Genomic DNA, 20001 nt, shown 5'->3' with positions numbered 1-20001 from the left:
AGAAGAAAAGGAAGAAGAAACGGGAACGATGGCGAGCGACGAGGCAAACGTTCGACTTCCTCCGTTCGTCGAGGTCGTTCGACCAACGATCGTAGCCCGTATGTGGAGCATTGTGTCGAGTCATGGGACAACGTGCATGACACACTTCCGTGTGCACGTATATCGATTAACATGAAATATTTATAGTACGGCCAACCGAGTGGCCGATCCGGCCTTCCGTGAGGCCTTTGCTGACCTCCTACGGGACGTCCTCGACTTCCACGTCTTCTCTTCGTTCCCACTTTATTTCCACTTTATGAGCTTTTATTGCTTCACGCTTTGCATTGCGCATATTCGCCGGCCAATCGTTACCGTCCTTGCGATCCTTGGCCATTTTTCAACGCGTTTCTATAAACTCCATCCATCTTTTCCGTTTCCACTTCTCTCTTCTTTTATTCTCTGTCTCGCGAGATTTTCCATGATCGAACAATGGAATTTGGCGGACGATAACGTCGTGAATCTAAAGAGGTGTCGCCAAAGACGACCTTTCGCCTTGCTTTTACGAATCGCATTTACGAGTCGTTTATTCGACGATTATTACGTTTTCACAGACTCGTATACGCTTTTTCCATCCCTTTGAAGATTACAGTGGTTAAACTCGACGATGATTGAATTTCTACAAGAAATAAGATGAAGATCCAAAGAAGCTTTCGATTGACAATTTCTTCGAAACGTGTCAATTCCGCGAGGGATAAGACCGCGAATCGAGGAAAGCTTCGATTAATAATCTATGCGAAGACTCGTGACCGCGGCAACGTATATTGAAAATCGATATCACGTCTACGTTCTTGCACTACACCCTCACACTCTGTGCCAGACTTAGCGGTCGTACAAGGAATTAGAATTTAATGCAATCAAGAGCGACGCCGTCCCGGGTATGCTGACGCGCTCAACAATTTAAGCGAAAGAAAAGCGCCGTTCCTCGTTGCTTTATCGATCATTTCGAATCGACTAAACTAAAAGCAGCGAAACACCGAATAATGCCTCCTTAATCGATCATTATACACGACTAGGTATATACTCGATATTCAAAGGTTCTCCAGAGAACCGTGTTTAATCGGCCAGTTCGATTGTACGAGCCTAGTCGGTTGAATTTTCACGGCAACGAGATTCCGCGCGAGATTCCACGAGCAACAGTTATTTCCATGGAATCGCGCATAACCGTGAACTATCCGGGAAACACGGTATAACTGCGTTCGTTAATTCCTTCTGTATCGATGCTTTCCATTCGAAACAGACCGCGGTTTTAGGATCGTTGATTGCGCCAAGCGAAAATCGGAGAAGCACGAGAGGGGAAAAAAGAAACGGAAGGAAACTGGAGAACAAAACGGGCAGCCGCACGAAATAGGTGAATCGCTATCTGCAAGCTCGTTACACGCCGTTTCGAGACGAGTTTCGCAGCCACTCGTCGCGACTTCGCGATTCCAAAGTACCAGCGGAAGTCCGCGCCCGGTTCTTTCGTTTCCAACTCTGTGCACGCTCGCCCCTCCCTCCTTTTGTCGTCACTTTCTCGTGCCGCGGTTCCGTCTAAATGGAAACTCGAAATTTCGGCCTGCTAACCACGCGTACAGAAGCCTGGCCAGCTTTTGTCGACACTCCCGAGATAGCCCGGACCTGTTTTCATTTTCTCCATTTCGCCCAACCCCTCGTTTTCTTCAATTCATCCTTCTCTCCTACCTCTTCGTGCTACCGCGGTTTTGTTTCCCTACTCCATTCGTCCGCTATCCGTTCCCTCTCTTGCGTGTTTCTAAAAATAAGAATAATAAAAAAAAAAGAAGAATAAAAGAGGAATAGGAAACATTCAACCGCGTACGAGCGTTCTACGAACGCACTACGAGGGCCAATGGAACGTTCGCGTCCGCGGAAAGATTTCCACTTGCAAAGTTGGAAAAGTATGTCGGTGAAGTTGTCTTGGCGCGAACGAAACCGAAGTTTCGACGATTGAATTGTCGTTAAGACGTTGCTTAAAAACCGCTAAACGCGAACGTGAATATTCAATCTACGGCAGTGAAAAGGGGCTGGAGAACAAAACGCGAGAACTCGAGTTCGCTGTAACTTTTTCTTTCCGGATGAATCGTGAAAGGTTTTGCGGAAGAAGTTTCCACGGCGATGGCAGTTTCCAGGCCATGCAACTTCCCGGCAAAGTCCACTGAATAGATTAAAACGCGACGTTTCAGGATCTTTGCGAAACATTTCTTTTTACAATTAAACGTTTGCTTTGCTTTTTTCTTTCTTCTTTTCTCCCCCCTTTTTTTTCGTTTGGCTTTTAAAATACATATTTACGAATAAAGGCACGAATCCAGGCGATGCATCGTGACAGCCATGATGCAAATTACGATCACATAATACGGGATTTTTTACGAGCAATCCGGTTAGAACGTTAACAGAGGCTGCTGCGTAGTATTTCAGCGTAACATCCCGGTAATGCGCCCGGACATAATGGCCGGCCCGTAATGTATTCCATAAAAAAAAAGAGACATTAAAAGCCGGCTGAACGCAAACTTCCCTACACCGACCGAATAATCTTCCATCTCCTCTCTTTATGGATTTCTTTGATAGTTAACAACCGCGCGATTAAGATCGCGATTTAAAATTATCCACTATCGAGTGAAGCTTATAAAAGTCGATTGATCGTAGAAATTTTTGATAATCTTACAAAGCGATTGTAACACCAGTGTGCGATGTTGCGTATATTCTAATTACAAATTCATTTTTAAATGCGGTAGAAAATTATCACAAGCCTCGTTGATCCTTTGCCTTAATAATATCGTATCATGTTCGTACCGCCTAGTATAATCAATGAGACAGCGAATTTTAGCGCAGCTATGGGAATCGTTCTTATTTCAGCTACTGGAAAAATCGCGAAACAAAAGTTTAAGTTGATGGTCTTAAAACTAGCTACATTCTCATACTATTAGCTACATCTTTAAACGCTAGTAAACAGGAAGAAGTGTCGCGTTACAATACTTTCACAGTGCAGTTTCGCTTCGCTGCGGCAGCGTTCCGAAACGACCAAAGAAAAGCTACAGCCCCGCGGAATTTCAATTTCTCGCTTTATTACGTTTCGTTGCCCTAAAATAACCAAGCGGAAATCCTACGGATTCACGGATCCAAAAAAAAAGAAAAAGAAAGAATATTCCATGGCTACACGCAATCCTATTACCAACATTACAAAACGGTTTTGCTTTTCCTATCTCTTTCAACCTGCTTCTCCTTTGCTAGCCTATCTTTTCATGAACAAATTACGGAAACGATGCATTCGATTGCCAGTGAATATCGCACGCAGTCAATCGACAGAGAATTACTCTGCCCAAGCTCGTACTCGATCGGATCCCATTGCCATTTTCAACAGGATCGATAACAATTACGGTTACGCGCCATTAATAACATCCGCGCGTTAACAAACAGAAACACAAGACCAGAGTATTCGACAGGGTGTCGAACTATTCCTTGACCAATCTCAGACACGCGTCGCGACAATTTACGAAACGACGAGGCGCTGGGATTCTCCGTGTCGCTTCGATCGAACACGCAATTCCCAGTTTAGTAGCTCTCCTAGTTCTGTCACTAGATACAGATATATTGGAAAATATATTGTTGGAAATTTTCGTTCGATGTTTTTACCGGATACCCGGACACTTGAGGAGAAAATTATAGGTTTGAGGGATTAAAGAATTCAAAGTTTGAGAAACGCAATTACGCTTGCAGCTCAGAGCTTGGCATCTCTCTTTGATTAAATCTATACCGAATTTAGTATAGTAGCATAGTATGAAATTGATACTACGAATATCGATGGCAATATTCTTCAGCTGGAAAAATACTTTCCGAGTGTAACGGAATTCTAAGCTTTGGATTCTATAGAAAAATTCTTAGATTCTTCGACTATATGGAGCGACAATTCCAATTTCTAGGCTGTAGATATCACGCCACCGTGTATAGTGCGGATATTCGTATTATCATATAATAGAATCTTCGAAGTTGCTTCGTATCATAGGGAATTAATTTTCTTCGTCGCATTGAACGAAAGAGGAAGAAACAAAAGCGTCTATGTCGTGTTTCTCTAAACTAAACCTCGACTACGAAGTTACCGTTTCCTGACAGATACACCGATTTGGTTGCACAGTCCCGTTCGTGGTTTCCTCGGCTCTCATAATCGTTTTAGGGTAATCGGTGTCCTCGGGTTATTCGCTACGGGTGGTACAAATGTTCGCGGGTCGTACGAGGCGATTTATCGTTGAACTTGCAGCAGTTTGATCGCTTTAAATGGGGGCACCTTTTTCCCAATTACCAGTTCAAATTAATCGTTCGTACGTTTCCCGTAAGATCAGATTTCCACGTGCGTTTCATGTCCATTTCCTCGATTGAATCAATTCGAAAGTGGTCGTTACCAATTACACGGATGAAAAACACAAGAACGTTTTGGCGAACACGCGAAAAACGCGAATGAAAGTCGATACGGTGGCAAATTTTCGCGGCGCCAAATAAACGCGTAGTCGAGAACGGTACGAAAGAAAGGAGAATCTCGACAGAAGGCAATTTTCCTTGCGAGAGGCAGAGAGAGCTGAGAAAATTTATCGATGCAAACTATTAAGACTCGGCAGGGACGAGGCGAGTTTCAAGGACCATCGAACGAAAGGCTAATTAGAGGAGTTCTCTTCATTGCCCGGAGCTATGCCATCGAAACTGGGCTGTTTGCACCTCTAGCTCTGGTCGTTTCATCGTCTAAGAATAATTGATTCTCTCCTTGATGTCCCTTTCGAATCGAACGTTTGGTTACCTTCCGAATTTTTTGCGCCAACGAAACGCCAGCCATGTTGTTACAGTACTTGGCCATCTAATTATCAACACTCAAAACTTTCCGAATTTTTCACTTTTCTAGCAAAGTAGTGAGAACCCGCGGCAGTTCTAAAGGCAAAATTTACCGAGATGACGCGTATGTTTCTAGCTTTTGCCTTTTTACAAATTACGAGTTCCGCCGTTTTTAATACGCGCGCCATATATTTTCTGTCCTTGTTATTTTACTAGGCATCCTGAATTTCCGTCTTCGAATTTTCGGATAACGAGATGGTCTATGATTAATACAGAAAAAATAAAAATAGCAAGAAAGTAAAAAGAAAATCACTAAACTTCGGATATGTTCGATGTTCGAGTAGAATTGCCAGATCACAGGAAATATGGAGGATATTCTTCCGGCCAGGGACAACGCTCGATGAAAGATCGTACTGACAAAACTTCGCGTATCTGAATCATCTCGCGTACAAGTAGCAAATAAACTGCGTCCAGCGTAAAGCAGTGTCACAGTTTGCGACCATGAGGTTCCTTTGCTGACTCTCGGCTACGAAAATAATCTTCGTAAATAGCGTGGCGTATGTAAAGAGGCAAAAGAACAATATTCAAAGCTCGCGCGCAGTGTCACGCCGCTTTTCACCAACTTTTTTTCCGCGCAACTTTCGATAAGGGGGATTTATGAAGTGCAGTTTGCCAGGAAATTCCCGTAACGCCGTCGCTGCGGTCATAAACGGAACTTCCATGGAATATAGTCAGGCGCCGCTTAAGACCCTCTTGCGAGCCGCGTTCACGCGGATTACGATTAGCAGCGGAATTTCAGGCGACGACGATGTGCTACCGCGCGTCTCTACTTCCCCGATAACTTCAATTTGCATCCTGTTTCAACCGCCAACAGTCATCCAGGAGAAAAGTTCGCCGAGGGACGATGCTTAATTATTTGATACGTTGCTAACTTTTTCCGAGATATTTTGCGCAAAATTAACCCGCTTGTAACTACGTCGGTATATCTGTGTTCGACTTTAGGTCACGCTTGCGATGTTGATGAATGGTACAGTGGACAGCAATGAGAAATGAAGAGAGTTCTTGCGGATGAAATTGGTGATTCAGATTGTAGCACAGACATTGTTAGGTCAGTGAAACGGGGATAAAGAATATCCGACAGTGACGATGTTCGTAGTGATAAATACATCGCGCATGTTCACGCAAATTTGTATTTTTACGAACATAGTTAAAAAAGTGAAACCTATGTAGAGGATCGTTTTATTTGTTCTATATCACAACGAGTACTATGTGTTTTTAATATTTCGTGTATTTTCCCGTATTATGTGCGTTCGAATGATTTTACGAAAAAAAGAAAAAACGACGCTCGTTTATAACTTCGTTCCTCACGGTAAAAACACCAATCTGCGTTGCTTCTTTATTATCGAATATATCTTTTTCTGCATAAAATGCAGGAAAATTAACGCGTACCACAACTAGCATTTCGTTAAACAATTTCTCCGAAAAATTTCCCCCTATAATATATATAGAAGACCGAACTTTTTCAGGCGTTTGTCTCGGTAAGGGACTGGCTCGCCGCGAGTACAATGCGATTACAGGGATAAAAACGTACATACGTAATGAACTGTCGGGGGAGGAGGGGGCAGCTGCTTGAATTTGAATTCCAACCGTATCCTTAATGCCTAAGAGCGTCTGAAACACGCCACGTTCGTGCCACCGGCATGTTCCAATTCGAGTCACCCTGTCGCGTCGTGTGTGCATACCGTGCACGGACGTTTGCGAATTCGTCGCGCGGAAAACGAGAAGAATACAGTCTCGTGGTCGAAACGCGTGCCCTCCGACTTAACGCGAAAGTAACCGTGAAAAAGGTGCATTGAAAGAACCGTACCTCGTCCTTTTCCACGAAATCTTGGTAATCGTACAACTGCCAAGGCTTAGCTTCTTAAGATTTCGACAGAAAATTAGGAAAAAGCTGGTGTAGTAAAATTAAACGGTCCATTCTCCTCCGCCTGCAGGTATTCTTAGAATGCTAATCGTAGAATTGGCGAGATTTAGAAAGAAAATTATAGAAAAGGTAGGAGAATATAGGGCGGCAAGATTTAACAAACTCCACTTTCGTCTACTTCTCATAAAATCTCCGAGTATCTCGATGGCTAGATTCGAAAAATCTCGGAGGAAAAATCAAAGGAGAGTTCCGTGGAATTAAATATGGACGACCCAATTTTTGCGCAAGATTCACGGTGGCTCGCTGCGCGGGCCAAGAAACAAATAGAGGTCAATTTATTTTCGTGGGGCGAAGCAAGTACATAAACTGCAGGCGAAAATACCATGTCTAGACGAGGTTGAAATAGATCGAGCAGGCCGCAGTGATAAAGCTAATTTCACCGGAGCCCGAGAGATTATCGAATTTGTGGTCAGAGTGTGTTGCCGCGCGTCAGGCTGGATCCGCCGCGTGCAATACGAAACCAACTTTCTCGCTTAATCAGTGAGCTTCCCTTCGAGGGAAGGAAAACCGAACAGTTCTACCGTCGGTTCGTTTAAACTTTCGCAGCAGAGGCGAACAATAGCGAATTAACTGAACTGTATCTTGCGAAGAACTGTAAGAGGAAACAGCTTTCTGCGAAAAAGAAGAATTATCGTTGGCTGGATATTTTGGTTGAGACGCGACGTCGTCGTTAAGATTTTGCTATGCGATTCGGCAGGAATATATCTTTAATGGCGCAACGTATACGACCGGTTGCTTCGCGTTATTGGGAATATAAAGCTGCTACGTCGTCGCGTCTAACCGATGACGCATCGCTTCTCTGTACCGAGCATGATATTTCCAAGCCGCAAGACGAGTGGGCAGAGTTACATTTTTAATGGTACAATGCACAGTCGGTCACTCGTCTGCATTGGGATTTAAAAATATAAATCTCGAAAATAGCGTGTGCTTAAAATCGCAACGACGTGGTGTAGCTCGTTTGCACCGAGCTTCGTATTGCCAGGAATTAAATTATCGATTAAATTTTTAATAACGTAATGCACGAAAAATTGCCATTTCCCTGTTATAAATACAGGCGTAGTCACAATATGACGAAGAGGTTGCATCGTTTGTTCGCATCGGCCTTTAAGAATATAAACCTTGCAAATCTACAACGTCATTGCTATGCATCAGGAAATCACGACGACGTCAGACGACTCATCTATGTCGAAGTCTATTTTTCGAAGCTTATTTACGTTGCACGGCGTTGAAAGATCGTAAATCGAACGAACCACGAGGAATTTCGACTCGTAACTCGTCTGGCTTATAGGGCGAACTTGACCCATTAAGCAGGTTGGATTAATCAAGTTTGTAACCCCCTTCTTTGTTCTTACGTAAATTTAGTAGCTAAGGCTTCGTCGCCGGGGTTCCGGAAACTAAGACGACGCGTACGCGACCATCAGCCTATTTCGCACCGTCATAGGTTTCTATCGGTCGTACATTGAAAGACAAACAGGACACTAGATCGCTCTATGCGTTTCTGTTATAATATAATTCGGCCATAAACGATTATCGATCTGAAGCCGAGCATAAATGGAGCATATTGTTTGAACGAGATAGGGGCGAGCGAAAAATTACGCCGCGCACACCTGAAACATTCAAGCGGAAATCGATCGACCGAGACTCGCACAACGTGCACATACGGAGGACGATAACTTTCACGAGCTATAGATGTTTAAAGACGCGGCGATAAATATTTGGAGAGACCGCCCATGGAAACCGGGCTTACGGGCTAGGCATCGAGCAATCGGAAATTCGAGACGTCTGCCTTTCGCAATCAGAATTTTGGTAATCGTTAGCGTATCACATTTTAGGGGACTAAAAAATCTCAAATCAAAGGAAAAATCTACGTCGTGATTAGAAAAATTGGAAGATTGTCACGATAGAAAAAAAGAGGTAGATAGTTTATACTATACTATACTTTCAGCAACTTCCAAATACATTTTCGCGTCTCATCACTGAGTTAATGAAACGTTAAAATATATAACACACACACACATACGACATACATATACGAAAGAGTTTTCTATGATAAGCGTTCAGATACTTTGGCGAACTATCCGATCTCGTGGAAACGCGTTCAAGGTGGAGAATCTGCAGAAGAAAATCTGCTGGAAGAAAAAAAATAGCCTAAACGAATCGTCGACTGACATCGAGGCTGATCCAACGTGATCCGTGGCGAGACGGATCGAGCGAAAAAGGCGTGTTTCCAAGGCGAGAACAGGCAGCCAAGGAGATTTCAGTTGATGAGAAAATTCGAAAAAATCCTGGCGCCAAGCGGTCGTATCCCGGACAAAAGAGGAGTTGATTTTTAACCCTTTGCCAAACCCCTCGTTTCGTTTCGCTCTTCAGCACGACAGTTTCTCCGCTTTTTGTTCGCCTCGCTTGAAAACGTCGGATAGTCCGAGATCCTTTTGGAGAAATAGGAACGATAAGTCACTGGGAACGATCGCGTGACGAGCGAGCAAATGCTCGGAGCACTCGTTTCTATTCCGAGCCGGAGACATTTTCCGGTCGAAAACAATTCCATAAATGCGAGGCGCCGTGATATGCTACGAACGAAAGATACACGACCCCGCGATTCGTTTCCTCGCATTAATCTCCATTCGAGCAGGTTCTCGCGAGCGTAACTACGACTCGAAAATTTACAAGCCCGAGTGAGTGGCGTTCGCGCGAAAAAATGAGCAGGAGAAGCGATGAATTATTACGCGGCGTGTCCATGTGTTATTCTTTGAGCACGCCGCGTGTTTTTTTCATAGACTTCGTCCCTGTAAATCTTCATTTCCGCTGACCCTTTTTTTCCCTTCCATTCAGAACGTAAAGGGGAAAGGTAGTCCTGCACGGGCTACGAAAACGTGTCCCCCTTAAAGGGAACAAACCGATAACCGAAATGCTGACTTAACGACATCGCAAAAACTCGTTTAAAACACTGCAACAAGCAATCTGTACCGTGTACATTACTGTACATACGCACGCGATTTTAACGAAGATGCTGCAACAAGAATAAATAGCTTGTCGATAAAAATCGCGGTAGCAAATACTTTCGTCGTGATAATCCAAACTAGTTTGCAGTTTGTTGACAATACTAGCGTTGGGTTTCCACTAAAATTATTGCATCCGACGACGATTGAGATGGAAATAAACGTAGAAAGACAAAGTGGAACGTATCTCCGTAAGAGAAGACGAGTGGCGGAGAAGAATGCGAAGCAAAGGGGGAAAGAGCGAAGTTCTGGCTTAAATTTTTGAAAGAGTTCGACAACTATCGTGCCTGCGGACTATTCGCCAACTTTCCAAGTAAAACAACGAGAAACAAAGTTGCTTCGATTAAAAGACCAGCTGTTCGACGCGTGAAAGTGTTTAACCATGTTCGCGGTACGCTGCACGGTAGAAAGAAATCGCGAAATAAAGAAAAAAGCGATCGGGTAAAGCGCGTCGCGAAACTGGATATCAAAATTTCAGAGGGTGACTGGTCGTTATCCAGGATGAATTTAGGAAAAAGCAACGAAACTGGCCAACTTTTTTCTCTGTTTTCGTGGGTTGGACACTTAGCGGCTTGTTTTTCAACTCCTACGTCAGCATACCGTGACGTATGCACGTCCAGCTCTTTTAATCGCGTGTGACCTACATAGCCGCGGCTCGTCTTCTGTTTACTCGCATGTAGCCGCGGCGGATATATCGGTATCTCTGGATAATTCGCGTGCCGATTAATTCCAATTGTCGCAAACCTCGTTGACATTTTTCGCTCTATACGTCCGCCAGTTGATTTCAATTTGCAGCGACACGACCGCGTATCTCCGTGGCATTCTGATTCATTCGAGTCGACGAGCGATCCAACTACGTTTGCCCGATAATTCCCGTGAAAAAATAGCCGACGAGCCCGATCAATCTCGGCTCGCTGAACCATTCGATTATCCTCGACGAGGAAGCCATAAGAAATAGGGTAGTGGAAGCAACAGATTACGAAAGGGATCGCCGCGGCTTGAAACGAGCGGCTATTCAAAGAAAACGCAGCAACGGAATTTTTAACGGCCACTTTTCGTCCACAGACTTTTTCGTCCACACTTTCTAAGGACACGAGCCCGAGCTGATTAAGGTCGGTCAAGTGGATGAAAAGGAGATACCGAGGGAAACATAACTCCGCCAGTCACGATAAGACGGTGGAAAACGGACGATCACGCGTCTAGGACGGTGTTTCGTATCGCCAGGATGCGAATTGATCGGACGATCCAAGCTCGCGCAAACAGCGACACGTTCAAGGCTGAAACTTTCCTACTCAATGAAAGCATTTGGTTAATTGAAAGTTGAAATGACGGCGGGAAATTTGGCCGCGGTTCTGAATCAATTATCCATCCCTCGTCGTGCTTCGAGTTTCCCAACGATGGAAAACCCCGGCATCCTCTCTCGTTTTTTCTCGGGTCGACGAGAAATTAATTCCAGCGCTCGAAATTCGGTTCCATCGATTGCCTCGGTGTAACGAGCCCGGCGGAACGCCACGGATAACGACGCTCCTCGGTGGAATTATTTTTATACGAGAAATATGTAAAAATACGTTTATACGTGTAAAGTACATTTTAATTGGAGGCGGGGACTCGCGTAAATATTTGCTGCTTCAAGAGAAACTTCCCCTGCGACTATCTTAGCCAGCGAATGGAGTTCCAAAGGTATCTTAATGGGAAAAAAACGAGCAACGAGGTTCACTCACTGTGAAGACGATCGTCGACCCTCGCCTGAAGCATGTTGAAGCTCGAGCTTGGCCGATACGGCTGCTGATCGCGAATGCCGCCGCACGCGAACTGATAAAAGTCCTTGCAAGGATCCACCCCCTTCTTCATGAACGCCACCATCTGCTTCGACGCTTCCTCGCAGGCTTTCGAGTCGCACAAACCCTCCGGGCCATCCCTCTCCCTGATGCAGGCTTCGTCCTGGAATGGAAATTCTTTTTCTCGTGTTTCTACAATGCTTCCTATCTTCCTTTCTTTTCTTTCTTTTTTTCTTTTTTTTTTTTAATTGTACCGTCACTTGACAGGAGCGAAAAGCAATTCGAGTTAGTGTCAAGGATAGCATCAAAGATTAGACGGCATTACGAGGACAATTTTCCGTATTCCGAGACGGTAAATGAGGATACGGGAAACGACTGAAGAACAAAGTTTAAGGATTAACGAGAACATCTCGCCGAGAGGCGAAGGATATATTTAATCGTGTTATACGTTCAGACGTTTCATCGTAAAATTATTAACGCGTGGAGAGACGTCTTCGCGTTCTATTTCGCTAATTCGTTCGCGCTATGAACGTCTACTATACTGGATCGTGAATGATCGAAGCAACGAATGTTTTTTTCTGAAAGTTGACTCGATTCCTCGGCGTGTAAAGGCGAGCTGCTGGCTTCTTCCTCTTCTTGCTGGTTAACGCGTTCAAGTCGCGGAATTTTTGCCAGCGAAATCTGCCATCATACGTCTTCCTCGAAAGAGACGAATGACGTGACACGAAGTTCGGGTCTCGCCGAAGATAAATAAGAAGAAAAGAGAAAGGGCAAGAAGGTGTGAAGAATCACTGGCGAGTTACGTCGGGAACCTATTCGACGAGTTGCTAAAAATTCGAGGACCTAACGAAAGGCCAGCCGTGGTTGCGTCCACGACTTTCATTGTCATCAATTGCTTTTCATCCGGACCGGATGGCCGTACGTCTTTTTGACAGAGACGAATGATCGTTCCGCCAATTGTGCCTTACTTCGCCAACAGACCGGATACGACCGAGTGAAATTAACGTCAACTCGACTCTCCAGAACTCTTCGTTTATTTCCGTGAAAAACAGCACCTAAGCGTAAGAAATCGTTCGAAATCGAATCCCTTAGCTGCGATACTTTGATAACTTAATAGACAAGATCCGATATAAATTGAATCGGTCAGAGGGAAGGGAAATCTGACAAGTGCAAGTTTCTTCATTTTTTTGATTTTCATATTATTTGTTAGTTAAAAAAACGTGTACTTTTCGTACAGTACGGAAAGAGGAATAACTTGTTGGAGGTGACGTAGCGACATGTAAATCGCCGTCGAAACATTTCACCCTTCAAGGAAACCTAATCTACATCGTCCAGTTTAGCCGCCGCGAACCTCGTAAACATCATAGAAGCCATGTTATCAGGCAGTTATCTGCTATCGAGCCGCCAAAATGGGGCAAGTACGATCACGACCCTCGATAAATCCTTCGAGTATCACGACTCGTTTCACCACAACTCGTCGGCTTGTCTACTCTACGATTACCTCTGATTTCCTATATCGATGTATCTCTTATTAATCTGATTAATCGGAATTCCTGCAGACTAATCAGACATTCGTCTTGGGCGATCCGATCCGGCTTGCCTGGCGCGAGCGACTTACTCGTCAAATTTCTCGATTCAGAGACGCGAAGCTTGCGAAATTCTTCGCCAAGTCGTCTGCAAAATTTCGGATTCTTCAACGCACGCGAAATGGAAGGAACCGCCGAAAAAGATCGCGTTCCCCATCGCAAGGGGAATATCCTCTGGACCGATGGTTTCTTCGATACGAGGAGTCTCTTGATACGCGGGAAAAATGAATTCAGGATAAATAGAATGAAATTACGCTCGTAAGCTTTCAATTTATATTCCAGGCACGGCCTACCGCTCTCTATCTAAATCACATCTTGGAGAAGATGGCTGAGCTCGTTTCACCGTGCATTTACCTCGTCCCGAGCTAACCCGCACGCACACACCGCTTACGGAGCGAAATCGTAGCTACGACGAGCACGTTTCGTGGTTGAACCTCGGTTACACGTAAGAAAGCGTTCCAGATGCTATGGAATGCAAACGGAATTTTCGCCCGCCTTTGATGCCACGCGTCGATCCTCAACGTGAATTCTGAAGTTGTGTGTATGATATGCGTTTGCGACAAGGAATACGCTGTTCTCGTTAAACGCGTATTTCTCGTGGTTGTGATATTGTGTTACAGCAACGAGGCACGAGGGATGTGTTCGCGTGACATTTGGTATATTTGAGTTTCGTCATAATCCATCGTCAACTATTTTTAAATTTCTCACTTTTCCTCCTCTCGTTACCGATTATTTCTTTTTTAAGCAGTCGAATTTAAACTACCTTGTTAGAACCAGAAGACTTCTCGTTTTCATCTGCTGTGATATCCATACGTGAAGTGTCAGCAACATTTTTCCACAATTTAGTGATTTTTAATTCGCGTTTAATTCGAGTAACGCGCATTACGCATAACCCGAAATGTTTCGAGAGGATGGCAAATACGCTGGATTATCCAGTGGACTAAATACCGTGAAAGAACAGGTAGTTTAGAGTACCTGTTTTAATCAGACACTTCTGACTGTAGCAACTTTCGAGTTGGAAGTTCGAAAAGGAATGAAAAGAGGAAAGTTGCAAATGCACCGGACGAAGGAAACTTGGAAGAGTGAAAGAAGATGCAGCAAAAGGATGAGGGATTTCCTCGTCGATTCAAGAGTCCGGATGGGAAAAAATAAAGGTCAGGAAGAAGGGCGAGACCTTGATCCAGCGTAGGGTTGACATTTGCCTCGAAACCTTAGCTCGTAGTATGGCTTCGTCGCGGTGCAGCACGTGCTGCTCTAACGACCCGGCTCGAACTTCCATCGGGAAAAGCATTCAACGACTCGAATCCATCATTTGTCGGCGACGCTGAATATTCGATATCGAATAAATCATCCACAGGATTCTCCATATATCCACCACAACGACAACTACGATCTTCTCGACGTTCTCGATTCTCGTTTACCTAATCCTCGTTACCTAGGATAGTGCAAACGTTTTCGAAAGTAAGCTGCACAATATATATCCTGTATATTCGGACAGCGTATAATTCACATATTTGACCGCGATTTGAAACCAGTTTGATCTAATTAAGTCTCAAATTTTCGTTTGCGTGAGGTGCCACCACTTGAAAATCCTTTCAATTAATTTAACAGTTACAGCTACGAATTCCAAAGATTCTCTCGATATTATACTTCGACATCGTTTCTTGCAATTTGATTTTACAAGAAAATTGAGCTATTTATAAACCGTGGTCTGGTAATAACAAAGAACGGGGCTGTTGGCTTTTCGTTTTTATACGAACCAGCAAGGTTTAAAAAGGCGGACAAAAATGAATACGCAATGAGATTAAGATAAACATTGTTAGTTAAGCTAGAGATATTTAAGCGAGATATTCCTAGCGTGAAATAGCTGTATATAAGGCAAATGTGTTAAGTTAGGGGAACGTCAGCGGTATATTACGTCGATATAATCAATCCTCTGGCTACGTCCGGGAAATTCGAGCGGCAATCTGCTTCGAGTCCCTCTAACTACCACCGCAGACGTAATTGCTGCAAACTTATTAACAGGCTAAAACCGAGCGAAGACACGGCGAAAAAGAACCGTTTAATTGATCGTGGATTACCTGCAGGCTTTTCTTCTCCGTTTAATCCTCCGGAAACGGCGTTTAACGTGCCAAAGAAAATTTTACGATTATCATACAACCGAGACGATTACGATATACGATATTTAATAAGATCTGGTGCCGGAGAACGATTCGAACGAACGCGTCCGCCGAGCATCGACCGCGCTTTAAATAAAATAGGGCGTCAGCGAAAGGCGGCCTCGGTTCTGATAATTCCCCCGTAAAAGTGTCTGTAACGGGCGAAGGGATTTTTATACAGCTGGCCAGGCAAATTGAACCACTGTTTAATCGAAACGTATGTATTGCGCGCGCCACGTCGAGTTTCGTACTATTCGCAATAAACTAGCCTGCACGACGACTGCGTATAAATTCGTTTCTTGCTCGTCTATTTTGAAAGGAAGAGTCGGTGGAAATTCGCTCTCGGGTAAAAGTAAGCGCGAAATACTTTGCTGGTTTTTCCAACTTTTCGACGAAAGTGGAACGACAGGAATTTGACAAAAGAGAGACAAACTCCGAATGAGATGGAAGCAATTACGGGGCTTGACTTTGCGGCTGATCGATGTATCAAATCCGTTGAACAGAGTTCGAAATGCGATAGGTTTCCGATATATGTGTGTATAACTCGAAATATGGATATTGGTATCGATTAATAGAAGTTTGTCGGGTATCTCGTAAATGCACGTTGATGACAGACTAACGCGTAACAGTCATTTCTGTCGGTGACAATGAAACCATAATTGATAACGTTATCCTGGAAATTTCGAGCGGCTGTTGATGATTAACTACTCTCCTTTCCTTTTCATTCATCGCGTACATCACTCGTTTATAATTCCTTTTTTTCTCTTTTTATATTTGGAATTTCTCAAACGGCGAAACACGTCGTTCGAGTAACTTTAAAGTTACAACGCCCCTTCGCCCCGCGGTAATATCTCGCCGATAGAATTAATAAATTCTTGTCGAACAGACGGTCGTTCGAGGGAATCTATTTTTATATTCCACAGTTTATTCTCGCCTCTCCGCGAGACGATCGATCGATCGCACGTTAACGATTACACCCCGGCCTTTAACCCCCTTTCGAATTTGCAAACAGCTCGTTTCGCGGCCGAGCGTCCAAGCTGGCAAATATTTTTTCACTCGCTGTCCGCGAACGTACATTAACTGGCATCGAAGTAGCAATTCCTGGAGGCAACGAATCCGCGAGCAAAATTAATGTTGTCCGTAAAAGCAGCGTAATCTCAATAACCCAGCTCTGCTAACAATCAGTTGAAACTTGTAAACAGCTTCCTTCTATTAAAATCTTCTCGTTCATATTTCCCTGCGAAAGTATTTCAAATGCTCTGCTGCGAGTTAAAATATCCGACTCATCTCTATAGATCGTTTAGGGAAGAAGAAACGCGATAAATCTGCTCGATGGCGATCGACGTATAAACAGCTTGTCCAAGTACATATTGAATTACGATCGCCGTATCCAAGGACCTTTAACTGAATTATAGCTTGCTTAATGTTAATTGAGAAGCCGCATAAGGATAACTGCGAACTGATACCAATTATACGGCCATTACTCATTCGAGAACAACAAGGGGTGCTACGCATTTAGCTCTGTTGAAGGTTTCCGGCAACGACCGTGTCAAATCCAATTGAGATTACATGCTCCGTGTATAATCGCGTTCTATCCTGTTGATAGCGACGGTTCGCATTCCAAGGCATCGCATTCAGATTCGAGGTACTTCGTCGCAAACACGCGAAAGAACGAACATTCGATGTTGCAGATTTCGATTTGTGCGTTGTGATCCCCAAGGGACGTACGTTTTAAAATATTTCCTGAATGATCGACGCGGTTATTGCATACACGGATATTATTTTATATATTCTACAGTAACATTTTCTATGAATTATCTTTGACAAATATACCGCGGAATTGTAAAATTTTAAATATACAAAAAATGCACACAATGCGCGTAACATGTACACGGAACAATTTAACCAAAACTTCGGTATTAGCCGAGGTGCTCTGAACTTTGCCATAATTTTATGGCGAACGAAAGCTAGCTAAACACGGCCAGGTATCGTGAAAGCGTTTGATCAAACTTTCCTTCGATTAAATAATTAACTGAACCTAAATACATGTACGACATTATACGATCAAAACGTTTTCTACGAACGCTAATGGACTTTTCCGAGTATTTTCTTAGGCCCGATCCATATTACCTCTCTGACAATCGAAGTTCTACCGTACATTCAAAATAGGACACTTTCTGCCTGATACCTGATAGGTGAAACTATTTATTCTTTACACAGTAGGTGTAAACGTGTGTTACACACATAAGCGAAACGGTATGTTGTTGTTGCAATTATTTGCCTGTTACACGAGGATGAGCAATTTTAAAACATATCGAGCAACGCTATTCCGAGTTGAAGAAAGACTGAGAGACACCAGCGCGTCTCAATAAAACACGTCTAGAAAATATTCGATCTCGTTTACATCTGGAGAACGTCTCTTATATCGGAAGCGAATGGAGAGGAGAAAAACGCGAGGAATCAGCTAAAAGACGGAGTGCGACATTTTTCTCATTCCTTGGCGTGGCACGAGTTCGCGAAACCCTTCACGACAACTGATCGCCGAGATATATGGACGAAATTTCCGTGGATAACCGCTCGTGTTTTGCTCGTGACGTCTCCAGCTTTGGCGACATGAAAGCGCGTGATATAACGCTTCAGGGAAACACTGCCGGTGAGGACATAAACTCTCACGGTCTGGCTCGCACGGACAAAACCTGTTACACCACGCTAACTAGCAAACAGCTTACAAATCGTCCTCCTTCATTGAGCCTAGACAGCAGCAAAGACAAATTTACAACGTACGTCGAAATTCGTGTGTTGCAGTTAAACGCGGAAATATCTTTACTTCATCGAAGTGATAAATCATCGCGAGCCAATGTACATGCATGGATACGCGGTTCGCGTATAATCGAACGTCACAATCTTTCAACAACCTATTGGATAACTCTATGACGTTCGGTTAGTTACGTGGATCGTTTTCACGTGAAAAATTGAGCCTCTCAGAAGCCAAACTGATCGACTTCGCTTTTTATAAATCCCTTCGTTTCGTTACGATCGATACTCGAATTGCTCACTCCTGTAAGTTTATCCGTCGCGAGACGACAGCGGCGAATTCCAAGGTAAAAAGTTTCCACGGAAGATGGTAAAATTAGAGACTGGATGAAAATTCGGATAGCGATCGTTCGATAAAATAAGCGAACCGATGCATCATGCAAAAGACCGGTGATAAAGGTATCGATATCCCAGCGATCGAAGCAGCCTATAGAACACGAGACAGGACCGAGAAGCATCGAGTACATACGTCGCTTTATGGTGCAACCTTCGTTTTACGAGGATACCAGCCGACGTCACGTTGGATCTCGTGGAAATATCGTTCGGAACGTGGATCGGTCTCCCCCGTGATTTCATTTTTCGGGAAAACGCGACACGTCGATGAAATTCTCTCGGCAACGTCTCGAGATTTCCACTTACTATCTTGTATGGCGCGCTTTATATCTCCTTGACAGACATTTAAACGCCGATTTATGCCTCTTCGTCGTATTGAACCGCGTGGAAAAACATGAAGCTCGTCGTGCTACCTCGAGTTGCTCTTAATTCGCTAGCAAGGGAACAACGATGCAGAAAGCACCGCGATATTCCATTGAATAGCGGAGAGGTCTCGCGCGGAATGGTAAAAACAATGGTGCGGATTTGAAAAGATGGCTGTCACTCACCACCGGTACGCATTCACGCGGCTGCTCTCCCTCCGGCAGCGTGGTGATGAGGAAGAGGACAGGACTGGTGACGAGCAAACTGGTGACAAGCAGCATCGCGAACGTGAGCAACGCCTTGTGCACGGCCTTACTTCGACGAAGCCAGTAACACGGCACGCAGCATATCCAAGTACCCTGTTGCGCGGCTCTCTCGACATGTACCTGAACAACCAACACGTTGCTTCGATTAACAAGAAAGTTGTAGTTGCGGAGTTTCTTGCTCGTTGCGGACAAAATTGCGCTTTGGATTAAATAGAGTTCGATACGAGGCAAGAGGGAGTAGAAGACGTAATATAAAAGTTAGAGAACGAAAGACACTGGAGAAGAGACGTTGGAGTACGTGAAATTGCGTTAACAAAAGATGGGTGAGAGCTTCTCTGCTGAATTCTTTTATTAGGACAGCAATCGTTTAAAAGGAAAACAGAGAAGGAATGGAAAAGAAATGTCGGGGAAATGGAATGTCAACACCATACTGGATTACCGTGAGACGACGGATAAGTGACTGGGTGAAAAAGGAGGATCAAACACAGCAGAATGTCGTCATTTAACTTCCATGTTATAGATCCTACTAATTTCAACTGCTCGTAAACCGAGTATATCATCAGCTACTCGCAAACCAAACTGGTCAACTCCATTTTTCGTCAATTTTCTCCATTTCTTTACGTATCTACGTGCTACGATCAATGTCCAATCTTCAAGAACCACGTGATTATCTTCAAAAAATTCGCTCGTAAGGAAACACAGCGTAAATGACGATAAATTTCAAGTTAAATTTAAAGAGACCACGTTCACGTTTCTCAACCTTTCTATTGGTAAAGTTGGACAAAAAATCGTACGAAAAGTCGCGAGGAAAAATAATTACCATTGGCTCGTCTGGAAGGCCGGATCCCTCTTCCGTGCCAGGATTATTTCC

The 20001-nt window shown here is 44.0% G+C and overlaps 1 protein-coding gene across 2 annotated transcripts in view; it reads right to left on the bottom strand.

Annotated features, from left to right (window-relative positions):
* The window catches only part of LOC100744815 (neprilysin-1), a 70553-nt gene extending 50558 nt beyond the window's left edge, over nt 1-19995 (bottom strand). For both annotated transcript variants that reach the window (XM_003491377.3, XM_012388500.2), the window contains exons 1-3: nt 19951-19995; nt 19050-19250; nt 11553-11772 (exon numbers count right to left, since the gene is read on the bottom strand). In XM_003491377.3, coding sequence (XP_003491425.1) covers nt 11553-11772; nt 19050-19250; nt 19951-19953 — 424 coding nt within the window. In that variant the 5' untranslated portion in view covers nt 19954-19995. The remainder of the gene's footprint in view (nt 1-11552; nt 11773-19049; nt 19251-19950) is intronic.
* Nucleotides 19996-20001: the final 6 nt, after the last annotated feature.

This window comes from Bombus impatiens, unplaced genomic scaffold (assembly GCF_000188095.3).
Source record: "Bombus impatiens unplaced genomic scaffold, BIMP_2.2 scf_0548, whole genome shotgun sequence".
Classification (NCBI taxonomy): Eukaryota; Metazoa; Arthropoda; class Insecta; order Hymenoptera; family Apidae; genus Bombus; species Bombus impatiens.
This window is presented reverse-complemented; position numbering and strand designations above follow the sequence as displayed.